Source organism: Leiobunum rupestre, chromosome 1, assembly GCF_980474605.1.
Source record: "Leiobunum rupestre chromosome 1, qqLeiRupe1.1.hap1, whole genome shotgun sequence".
Classification (NCBI taxonomy): Eukaryota; Metazoa; Arthropoda; class Arachnida; order Opiliones; family Sclerosomatidae; genus Leiobunum; species Leiobunum rupestre.
Genome location: NC_143384.1, coordinates 87050389 through 87062802, shown reverse-complemented (window position 1 = coordinate 87062802; position 12414 = coordinate 87050389). Strand labels below are relative to the sequence as shown.

Below are 12414 nucleotides of genomic sequence, written 5' to 3'. Positions count from 1 at the left end.
GATACGAAGTCAATTTTATATTGTGTTCTTAGTTTTGCCATGGCTATGGTTTTACACTTTTAAATCTCGCGCCGAGAAAGATGACGCCGAGGTTTATTTTCGATACGAAGTCAATTTTATATTGTGTTCTTAGTTTTGCCATGGCTATGGTTTTACACTTTTAAATCTCGCGCCGAGAAAGATGACGCCGAGGTTTATTTTCGATACGAAGTCAATTCCTCGCCTGAAAATTTTGGTCGATTTTAGAAGATGATTGTGAGCGAACCAAAGATCGGAAAATTACAATCATAGGCTTAAAATAAAGTTTAAACTTTACTTCAAATCATAAAAAATCTCAGCACTGACAATAAAAGGAACGATAACGGAAAATATACCTAAACTTGGGACTCTTACGAAATTGTTTCCACTTAGGATAACATTAGTCCCGGCTTTCAGCGTGCCAAGCGGAATTTTCCCGCGTAAATCAGCTTTTCCTCATACGCTCGTTAACATAGGAGGCACATAAAGCTGTGAATCTAAATTGGCCGTGGTTTTGAAGAAGATTATTTAATGACCTAGGATTATTTTCACAAACTTCCTTTTCTTTGAACAAAACCAAATGAATTTATGAATTTTGCTTACCTTTAATAATGTAAATGATTTTTTTTTGTTAGAAGAGGTTTTTTAAGAAGGATGAGTAATCTAAGCATTTGGTTCTTCAGCGCGAAAGCCGATAATTTGTCAAAATTTACCGGAAAAATTTCTTATATAAGGTAGTATTCTCAACTAGAGGTCGGCGTTTGAATAAGAAATTATACGATTGTTTATATTTATCCATAACCGATAATTATTCAGAAATATTCGGAAAAAATGATTAATTTTGCATGTTAAATCGTTGTTTAATCGTATAATTTATTCGTATAAAACAAATAATACAAATTTTAATGATTAATTGAAATTTTTGCGGTTAATTTATTTGTTCCGCCGACCTCTATTCTCAACGTACAAAAACAATTAAACTAAGTTCTAGACGTAACTAAATTTATTTTATTTAAACGCTCGGAAAGAAGAACTTTTCTTTCAATAAGACGTTCTTTAAAAAAGTCACTTGATTGCTTTTCTCCAATCTGTTTTATATTTTTCAGTGAAATAGCGATCTCTTTGTCAATTATTTATCTGGTATCCACGACAATTAAATCGATGCTATTGTCAGAGAACGGATTTCCCATTTCATTTATAACTGACACCATAGATTTCACGTCTGTTAGAAATTTCATTTGCTGACTTGGAATATCCTCGTGGTGACAGCCTTTTCTGAAATCGGAGTTTCCTTGTTCTAACATGGTTAAAAACTCGTTGACTAGTCGAGATGTTTCTGGTCCCGCAACCATCCACCGTACTAGAGCTGACGGTTTTTCGGTGAGACCATCAGCCCCTCCGTCTCCCTTGATGATTGCGTTGTTTTGCGCATGAGCTTCTTCGATGGGCATTCTAGAAAACGGCCTCCCTGATTTATTTACCGTAAATTTTCCTTTAATGAATTCATTGTAAACACCAGGGTGTTTATCCGGAAGTGATATCATATCGCGTAAATGAATGGCAATTGCACGAGCGTAGTTCTGGTGATCGAGAGCATGGAATAGCCACTGTATATTCTTCAAGGATTCAACGTAAAGCTCGAATTTTCCTTCGTGAATTGCTCTATCCCATAATAGAATTTCAAGTTCTATTTGAAGAATTAATTGCCAAAATTGAAATTGTGGACTAGATTCTGCACGTTTTCGGCACCATTCATCAAATGTGTATACTGGCTTAATAGTTTCTGACTCCTGGTATTCCAAGTAGGCTTGTTGTCGCAATTTGTGCAAGGAGCAAGCAGTCAGTTGGTGGGCTCGTGCTGTTCTTTTTACGTGATAAGCGTTTAGAAAGGAATTGGCTGTGCCAGATGAAGCTACATGCGCTTGTTCGAGAGCAGATGCCCACCCGCTTCCTTCCAAAAGATCGCCAAGAGTTTTCAACAATGTCATTTTAATATGTAATCCACCTAACATGACTACCATAGAATTTTCTCCATAGTTATCGGAATAAGTCCATTGGATTTCTTTAGCGATTTTGAACAGTGGTTGATCACATGTTAAAACCGGTGTTTGACCAGGATTGAGAATGTTAGTGGCATTTCGTACTATATCCATAGTATGCCGAATCATAGCAACTGACTTTGAGTCATCCGGGAACAAAGGTAAAATGGCCGTCAGTGCCACTGGCGTGTTAGGGATCTGAGATTCAATTTTATAATTTGTGCTATGGTACGCCACCCAAGATAAGTGAATGTCGCTGGTTTCAGCTTTGTCAATTGTTTTTCCAACATGATCACTTCAATTTAGTTCTTCTTGGAATTCACGTTGAATTAATAATTTATTACAATTTAATGTATCTAGCTCTTCGATTATTGGAACAACAATCGATTTCTTCGAAGTAGCCACCGGTGGAACGTCTGCATAGCTTGATGGTAGGGTAGACATCTTTTTTCCGGTCTTCTGAAATTCGACGTGATTTTGTTTCAAGCCCATATGATTTATTTCTGGATGTTGAAACAAAGAGATTCCTGTTCCATGAAAAGAGATTTGCGCGCTAGTCGCTGTTGGATTATGGTCTATGTTGTCCACTGCGGATGTAGTAAAAATTCCGATGTTGAGATTGTGTGGGCAAACTGCGCCTATCTCTTCAAAGTGTCTTACTGCTGAATTCCCCATATCAGCCGAGCATCCAAGGACCCGATCATATGTAACTGAGAGTCCTAGTCTATACATCGTATCGACGATATCTTTTCTTCTGGTTTTAGAGTGGATCATTGTTCCTAAGAACAGCGGAAGAGGCGTTTCATTCGATTTCAAATGTTTGTACGCAGCCGAATTGGAAGTATTACGTCGAGAATACGTATTGAAAACTAGCAACTGACAAAGACTGAGGCATTCTTGGGACTCTTAGTCCGCTTGACTTGTAATACTTGATACGAACATTATCATAGAAAATAGTGTTATTAAAGATTGAGGTACTGATTTTTCCTGACAATCTTCAGTAAATTGTCCCTCAAAAGAAGGTCGATGAAAGTTTAAAATATCTTTACGCAACATTTTTGCTATTCTTGAAAGAGCTACCGTGTCGGCTTCTTCGTTTAAAGAAAAGGATGATTTAATTGATTTTCCTATATTCTCGTTTTCCACTAGAAGAATTTCTTTTCCATCTTTGTGTGCTTCAAGTTGAGGGAAGTAACTTAAAATTTTATTTTTAAAACGAGTTGAATGAATTTCTTTTCCAACAACTGCTAGTTGAGAAAGTCGATCACAATACAGTTTTTTTAAATCGCGTAATTTAAATACTGGCGTGATCTCTTCGTCTAAACTGATTTCAACATATGCTAACGTGATATTTGGCGTCTGTGGCCATCGTATCGCCTTCACTAAGTTTTGCGATTAAGTTTTGGTCTTCAAGATTCAGAGCGCACAATCTTACACGACGATTCAGTTCAAATGTACAAGCTTCATGCAGTGGCTTCCAATTAGTGCCTAGGCCTTCACAAAAAAAACACTTATCTATTTTGTCCTTAGGTAATGTACTTGATTTTCTGGTAAACTTTTTAGTTGGGACACTTTCGTTGTCTTCACTAGGTAATACGCGTTTTGGGCCCTAGTCAACTCTGTTTTGTTAAAGCGAAGACTACATTTCTTATGAAATTTTGCTTGATTAAATTTAAAGGTTTCTTCCAAACCACTGCCATTGTCCAAACGAGAAAAATTCAAGTTACTTGGTAACGACCCTAAATCGCCAAATCCTTTCAAGTTCTCCGCAATAGTAGAGTAACCAGATCCTTTAACTGGTCCGGTGTTATTTGCTGGAGAGATTAATTTTTCAGATGTAATACTTTGGCATATAAAACATTTATTCCAATCGGTTTCCTCCGACAGTTCTTTAGTTTTAAAACAACTGGCATCTACTAATTTAATTTTTTCATTTTGAAGCCGAATAATGAAAACGTCATAAAATAGAAAACGTAAAAATAATTTAAATGAAAACGTGATTATAGTTGAGTCGCGGGTTCCGTTTTTAAGCGTCTTCGCTGGTCAATAACTGTCCCTAAAAGAAAAGTCCTTGTGATTCACATCCAATGGAATTCTTGGAATTTCCCACTTGCAGCTGGCATAAATTTCTTCATTCATTGTTTACAATTGTTACTGCTTATCAGCCTTTCGAGAATCCCCGGTTTTCGGAAAAACCCATGTGGTTAGGTTTCTTTCGGAGGTCCACAAAGAAGGTTATATTAAGTTTCTAAGATAAATAAATACATCTGTAAATGTAGCGCGCGTCAAGTGCCGTCATAATATTAAATATTATTGGCGCACACAAAAATGTTTGCATTGAACTATTTATAACAGTTTCCATAAATTATTTCTTGGTCATTAATTATTAAAATAATTAGTCATAATAAAAATAAAAATTGAAAATGACAAAATCTGTTTTTCTTTTCAACTTTTTTAGAAATTTAATTAAAACTTATAAAAAAGCAAAATCTGTTTTTCTTTTCAACTATTTTAGACTTTTAATTAAAACTTATAAAAGGCTAAATCGCTTTCTCTTACTGATACAAATAATATAATTTTAAATATCACGGTTTAAATGAAAGATTTTGAATAAAATAAAGTTAAATATCCCCGTAGAAAGCATATAAAGCCTACGTTTTCCTATTCCGAAGAGCGCGGTCAAAATAGCGAGACGAAACGCTTCACAATGTACGACCCCCAAAACAACCGAGGCTTTTCTCCACGGCGGGTCGCATGCGCGCGCCGTCATTTCCACGGGGGACGTCCGTAAAAATGACTTTTCACTTTTTTAGCATATTATTTGTCTAATTACTTGTTCTACAGGTCAGATATCGAATGCCTCCGCATCCTATCTGTTTCTCATTACATTGAACTACAACTCCAGAAATTTTCATGCTTTTAACCCAAAATGCACAATTTCTTTAAAAACCCGCGTTTAGCCTCCTGAAAAAAGATAACCAAAACACTTGACAATATATTTGGCGATACGCTCCGATGCAGAGTTTATATTATGAACAATTGGTCTAAATTTTAGCACTTCTTTATGAATTTTGGGAGATAAGTAGAAAAAGGGCGATGAACTTGGATGGAATTAGCGCTGCCTGTTCATCTTTGGTTAGATGTACGCAACTCTTCACTATATTTTTAACTTCATTGTGGAAACTATTGGTGGGATTCCAATTGGGTTCACTATACGTATCTTCGCTCAACATTTCGGCTTTCTCGTATTCACATTTCTCTAATATTACGGTGCATCCCCCTTTATCAGCTTTGCAAATTATAATGGATTTGTCGTTTTTTAGGGACGTTATCGCTAGTAGTTCTCCTGGTGTTCAGTTGGAGACGTTGTTTGTACGTCTCTGGGTTTTTAATAATTTGATACATTATCCCCTAATGGTGTTGGTTTTCATAGGGTAATTTTTTATAGAGTGTAAACTAGACTCCACTGCGGTAATGACTTCCTCTATGGACACCAGATCCTTCTTAGGGCAGACAGCAAAGTTTAATCCATATTTTAACACATTTAATTCATTCAATAAACCACTGTAAAAAACAGGACCGATAATGTGAAGATAAACTTGAAAAAGGAACACCAGTCTATTCTAGATAAATAACTATAAAATAAATTACTATAAAACAAATTACTATAGCAGGCACTATAAATACAGTTTAAGTTACCTTTTTACGCTGGTTACCTCGATTTCTTTAGAAAGTCCTCTTTTACCTATCACACGAACCCAAACCTTAATGTTCGCATTTCCCTGCTGTTTGGTTTTGCACTTGTTGCAGCCTACTTCCAGAGGGGCTAGTAGGCCACACTTTGAAGCTCTCTGGCGCTCTTTTAACTTATCGTAGGAAAATGGGGAAAACCGGCATACTTCTCAACTCACCCCCTACAACTCCATAAAACTTTTGCTTAACCATTTGAAACTCCCTGTATAACGTTGATCTAATCATCCTTGCAAAAACAGTTTTTCTTCCCCCTTTTACCGTAATGAACAAAATATTTTTTTTAAATAAACCAATTTATCATCCTTCTCAAAGTCCATTGGTGGTTTCTTCTAACTCAATTTATCCATATATTTTTCCGATATTTCACAAATAATCTATTTTAATCAATTACTATCAATAATAAACGTTTTTGATCAAATTTAATGCTTTTGATAAAAAAATTAAATTAATAAATTTTTTTCAATTTTGAAAAAATAATTTATTTCAAACAATTTCGAAATATTTTTTAATGTTTGTACTTTTTTAAATTTTTTCTAACATTTTCCTGATTTGAGCCATTTTGGTTTATTTTCACCTATTTTGATCAAATTGATCATAAGTTGATTATTATCTATTTTTGGCATTTTCAAAATTTTTAAAATTGTTAAAATTTTTCACAGGGGCTTTGTCTTTTCAGCCTATATATAACGGTCTTTACATACTACTCATGTAATACATATACTATAAAATAATGTTTTCAGAAAAATTAAGAACCATACAGATATCTTTTTCTCGTAGGTTAACATAGAAACTTCAACGAATGGGTTGGCCGCAGCGGCTATAGCGCGAAACCAAAGTTGGCCGTGATTAAATGCACCCCCCTTTGGGACGAGACGAGTCCGACTCCGGAGTCGTCGAAAAATTATCAACAACCCCGACGACGTGCTCGCAAAGGCCCAAAACTACTATATGATTCATTTGAAAAGTAAACTTAAAGACTACATTTAACACTCCATACTAAAACAATCATAAACCGTGCTAATCGTTAATAAAATAACAAGATAAATTTAGAACTTACCTTAATAGCAGTTAAAACAAAGCCTCGAAACGTGATCGCGGAAACTTTATAGCAGGAATTTGTTAAACAGACGTTCCTCAAGGCGATCGAAGTTTTTAGGTAAAGCAAATTTTTATGTGAAGTAGGAAACATAACGATCTCTTTATTATTTTAGACGAAACTATGAGTTTGATTTGAATTTTAGAATTTTAATAAAAAAATGGGATTATATTTGTGGAACATACTTATTTTTTTATCGCGATTTACTCATATTAATCGTTAATTGATCAACTTTATCGTAATTTTATCAGCTTAGTCGTGATTAAATCAGCTTAATTGTGATATTATCAGCTAAGTAATGATATCAGCTTAATTGATATTATCAGCGTAATCGTGATTTTATCAGATTAATCACTTACTCGATTTAATCGTATTTATGATTAAATCCATTAAATCAACTTAATGACAATAAAATTCATTTATTCTTCTTAATCACGATTTATTCTTCTTAATCACGATTTTTTCCATATAAGAATCTTATTCGCGATTTAATCAATTTAGTCATTTTAATCACGATTTAATCAATTTAGTCATTTTAATCACGGTTTAATCCATTCAGTCATTTTAATCACGGTTTAATCCAATTAATAACAAATGTGGGATTTAATTTGTGGAATATATATCTATTTATATCGCGATTTGTCCAGCTTTATCGTGATTAAATCCGCTTAATCGTGATTAAATCCGCTTAATCGTGATTAAATCAGCTTAATTGTGATATTATCAGCTAAGTAATGATATCAGCTTAATTGTGATATTATCAGCTAAGTAATGATATCAGCTTAATTGATATTATCAGCGTAATCGATATTATCAGCGTAATCGTGATTTTATCAGATTAATCACTTACTCGATTTAATCGTATTTATGATTAAATCCATTAAGTCATCTTAATGACAATGAAATTCATTTATTCTTCTTAATCACGATTTATTCCATATAAGAATCTTATTCGCGATTTAATCAATTTAGTCATTTTAATCACGATTTAATCAATTTAGTCATTTTAATCACGGTTTAATCCATTCAGTCATTTTAATCACGGTTTAATCCAATTAATAACAAATGTGGGATTTAATTTGTGGAATATATATCTATTTATATCGCGATTTGTCAAGCTTAATCGGGATTAAATCATCTAAATCGCGATTTAAACAGATAAAACGTTATTTTATCATTAAATCGGACTAATAACTCCTACGCGTTCTTTACTTCTTTAGTTCTTTATTTGCTTAACAAAAGGTCCGAGACCCATCACGTCAAGACATCGAGAAATTAAATATGTACAAACAATAGATAGAAATATATACATACATCGAAAATAGAGAAATAATAACGATAAATTTGTTAGGATAGATTTTTTGACCCTTATTCGTAGAGCTCAAGAAAGTTCGCAAGTTCCTTTCGGAACAGTGTTTGCTTGGAAATGCCTTTGAGATGATCGGGCAGAGAGTTCCAGTCCCGGATGGATGAGGGTAGGAACGAGTATCTGCGGCACGCAATGCGAAGACCTGGGAGAACCAAAGACGCCGTACGTTGACCACGGGGATGTCGGAACCACTGAGAAACAACAGCGGAAAGAGGCGCAAGGGCGCCTCCTTTGCGGATAATGACCGAATTTACTTTGACCAGGCGTTTTAAACGGCGACGATAGGCAAGCGTGTTCCACTTGAAGTTAGTGAGAACATTGGTCATACAGGTGCTCCACGAAAATCCGATGCTAGCCGCGAACTGAAGAGCCCGTCTCTGGACAGCCTCAATTGAATGGATACCGCTAGCCGTGGCGGGTGCCCAAACGGCCGAGCAGTACTCCAAGATAGGGAGAACGTAGGCTTTGATCCCCAGAGACTTAGTGCTGAAAGAGCAGTGGGCCAGATGTCGTTTGACAAAACCCAATGCACGCGCGGCCTGTGAGGTCACCCGGGCAATGTGGGTAGACCACTCCAGCGTGTCCGTGATGGTGACTCCAAGATTTTTCTGGGAAGTGACGACCTTCAGAGCAACACCGTCAACGTGATAGTCTGGTACAACTGGTGGTTGACCAGAGCGTCGAAGTGAAATTGTGGCGCATTTGGCAGTGTTCAAGGGAAGTTTCCACTGCACACTCCAGGCATTGATGGTATTGAGATCCCCTTGCAGCAGCTCACAGTCGTGACGCGACAGGATCGCCCGGGAAAGAGCCACATCGTCGGCAAAGATGTAGAGGGTGGAGACTACATTGTCGCCAATGTCTGTAATGTATATAATGAAGAGGAGTGGCCCAAGAACTGAACCCTGGGGGACCCCAGATGATGCAGGCAACCAAGTAGAAGTAGCGCCAGGGAGGACAACGCGGAATTTCCTGTCTTGAAGGTAAGCCGACAGCCAGTTAAGGGTTTTTCCACGGGCCCCGTAGGAGTGAAGCTTGGACTTAAGAAGTTAGTGTGGAACCGAGTCGAAGGCCTTTCGGAAGTCAAGGAAGATTATGTCTGTTGGGTGTAAAATAGCGTAAACTTAATTTGTTTTTGTTAGCATATTTTAAGCCCATTTAAAAATGACGCAAACGTAAAAAAACCAGAACATTGTGTAATTTTATTTGTATTGTATTTTTTAGTTTGTATATATAAGGCATTTTAAATTTAATCGTAGGGCAGTCTGGTCTGGTCAAGTCATGTATTCGTATCAGTAATGTAAATAATAAATTGTTTTAAAAAGTTAAGCTGACTGAGTAAATTATTCTTCTAAGTCCACGATCATTTTTGGTCCGTCGAGCCGGATACGAACGCATCGATTGAATTTACGCCTCAATCTCGTTGGTTCCAGCTATCATTTCGTGAGATACTTGGAAATCCTTAATTTCAACTCAGCAATCAGTCAAGAACGTTGCCAGTCATCATGGACGCAATCCTGAATAAACGTAAGAATATCAAAAGTCAAGTCACCCGACTGGAAAACAACATTTTAAAACCATTGACCAAGAGTGAACTGATAGCCCTGACTGACTCAGATGTGCCATTTTATCTTAACAAGATACAGAAGCTGACCGCCGAGCTAGACAGAGTCCAAGAATTAATTATGCATAATTGCAAGCCAGACGAATCAGATGGTCACGATACAGAGTATAACAACATCATGACGAGATCAGAGACGATGGAACGACTCGTTCTAGATGCCGATGCCAAGAGATCAGCGGCGGCTTTAGCAACTGCTATTGTACCATCCAAGCCTACCGCCGACATTAGACTCCCGCCAATCGACCTTCCAAGATTCGGTGGTAATTACATCGAGTGGTTCCCGTTCCACGACTTATTCGTCGCCACAGTACATAACAACACGCTACTATCAGGGGCTCAGAAGTTGCACTATCTAAAGAATGCTACGTACAGCGATGCTGCGCTCCTTATTCAGTCGCTTCAGCTCACAGACGGCAATTATAATGAAGCTTGGGATATCCTCAAGAATCGGTACCACAATTCACGAGAAATCATAGAAGCACACGTTCGACGATTATTCAATCAGCCATCAGTGAAGGAGGAATCGTCCTCAGCTCTACGGCGGTTAATCGATACGACATCTGAATGTATCCGATCATTGAAGGTATTACAAGAACCAGTAGATCAATGGGATGCAGTACTGATTTACGCAGTCAAGGAAAAATTGGACTTCGAATCAAGGCGTCAATGGGAATTGTCGATGACTGGAACAAAACGTCCGAAGTATGAAGAACTATCTACGTTCCTAGAACAGCGGGCCCGAGCACTGGCTGCATCACAATCGTCCGCAGTAGCTTCAAGAACGAGAGAATCTACTCATCAAAGGAAGTATATGACCTCTCATCATGGAGCCGAAAAGGGAAAATGTATCATTTGCAGCGATGATCACGCAATTTGCAAGTGTCCCGAATTCCTGAAGGCCAACGTCGAAGAGCGTTGGGGCTTTGTGAAAAAGTATTCATTATGTTTCAACTGCCTACGGGGCGATTATCAGAGTAGCGACTGCAGATGGGGTACTTGTAAACTGTGCAAATTAAAACACAACAGCTTACTTCATCGTCCAAATCAAGAATCAAACAGTTCCAGTCCAGGAGTGTTCGCACATGTATCCAGGGAACTATCGTCATTATCAACTAAGAGGTCTGGAGATTTCCAAGTACTCCTACCAACAGCGGTTATTCAAGTCGAGGATGACACTGGTCATTTTCAACCGCTACGAGCATTATTGGATTCTGGATCTCAAGCCACTTTTATCAGCGAACCAGGAATCAGAAGATTGCAATTAAAACGTACTCGCTGTAATCTATCTATCGGTGGCATAGGAGGTTCCGGCATTGGAACTTCACGGGGAAGCGTGAAACTACACATCAAGACAAAGGCCAACCATATTTTGAAAGTAGAAGTCTTAATCCTAATGAAGGTTACCGAGAACTTACCCAGTCATTCGTTCCCCTCGAGTCATCTACCACACATAAAGGGTCTGAAACTCGCCGATTCAACATTCTGCGTATCAAGTCCAATCGATGTCCTTCTAGGCGCTGATGTTTATTTCAACGTCATCGAAGAAGGGAAACGTCAAGGAAAACGACACTTACCAGTAGCCTTCAAGACTGTTTTTGGCTGGGCGATCGGAGGTTCATTATGCCAAGAAGAAGTATCGGTTCTGACGACGTCCATCCAAATCGATGGCTGTACCCTGGATGAGCAACTGGCGAAATTCTGGGAGATAGAGGAGGTTACGTCCCCGCAGCTACTGACGATCGACGAAAAACGATGCGAGCAGATCTTTGAAGCCACTTATACTCGAAACAAGACAGGAAGATTTATCGTTCGTCTCCCGTTTAAAACAGATCCAAAGGAACTCGGTAATTCTCGGAAGTCAGCAGTCAAAAGATTCCTGTGTCTGGAACGTCGCCTACAAACCAATCCAGACTTGTACAATCAGTATCGCACCTTCATGAAGGAATATGCAACGATGGGGCACATGAAGTCAGTAATGCCAAAGCAAGATACCGAGACGGCATACTACTTACACTGAGAGAAAAAAAACCCTGTTCAAATTACATTAAAGTGTTGGAAGCAGGGGATGCCAAGACGTTTCTGTAAATATAACAGCTTATTCCGTATTATAATATTACAAGTAATTTTATCTTAATTTAGCATGATGAAATAGCTGTAAATAACACAGGAATAAAGTCTGTCAAATCAACATGAATAACAGTCTGGAGTACGTGACCCTTATACGTAATTTTATTGGCATATTCAAGTTGGTTTTACACATCCGTCGGTAGAAAATACATTTTACATCTCAGTGAATTCGATAGTAGCAAATAATTAATTCAACAAACAATATTGTAGAAAATACACTAACACGTTAAGTCAAATTTACGGATATGAAACTGAACTTTTGACGTGGTAGCTAGGAAAAAAAACAGCTAATCAGCAGGGCCGATCTCACATTTTTCAATAAAATATAATAACAAGGTTATCCGAACAGACAATTCGGGGCTAAACGGGTCTAATCCCTCAGAGAGAC

General features: G+C 37.5%; 1 protein-coding gene across 1 annotated transcript; it reads left to right on the top strand.

Moving 5' to 3' along the window:
- The first annotated feature begins 9780 nt into the window (after positions 1 to 9780).
- LOC149968689 (uncharacterized) lies at positions 9781 to 11916 on the top strand. Its single transcript, XM_090168575.1, has one exon. The coding sequence runs from the start codon at positions 9781 to 9783 to the stop codon at positions 11914 to 11916; it is 2136 nt and encodes a 711-aa protein (XP_090024701.1).
- Positions 11917 to 12414: the final 498 nt, after the last annotated feature.

What these genes read in the sequence shown, in the direction of transcription:
- LOC149968689 (XM_090168575.1), top strand. Translation starts at nt 9,781, where the DNA reads ATGGACGCAATCCTGAATAAACGTAAGAATATCAAAAGTCAAGTCACC.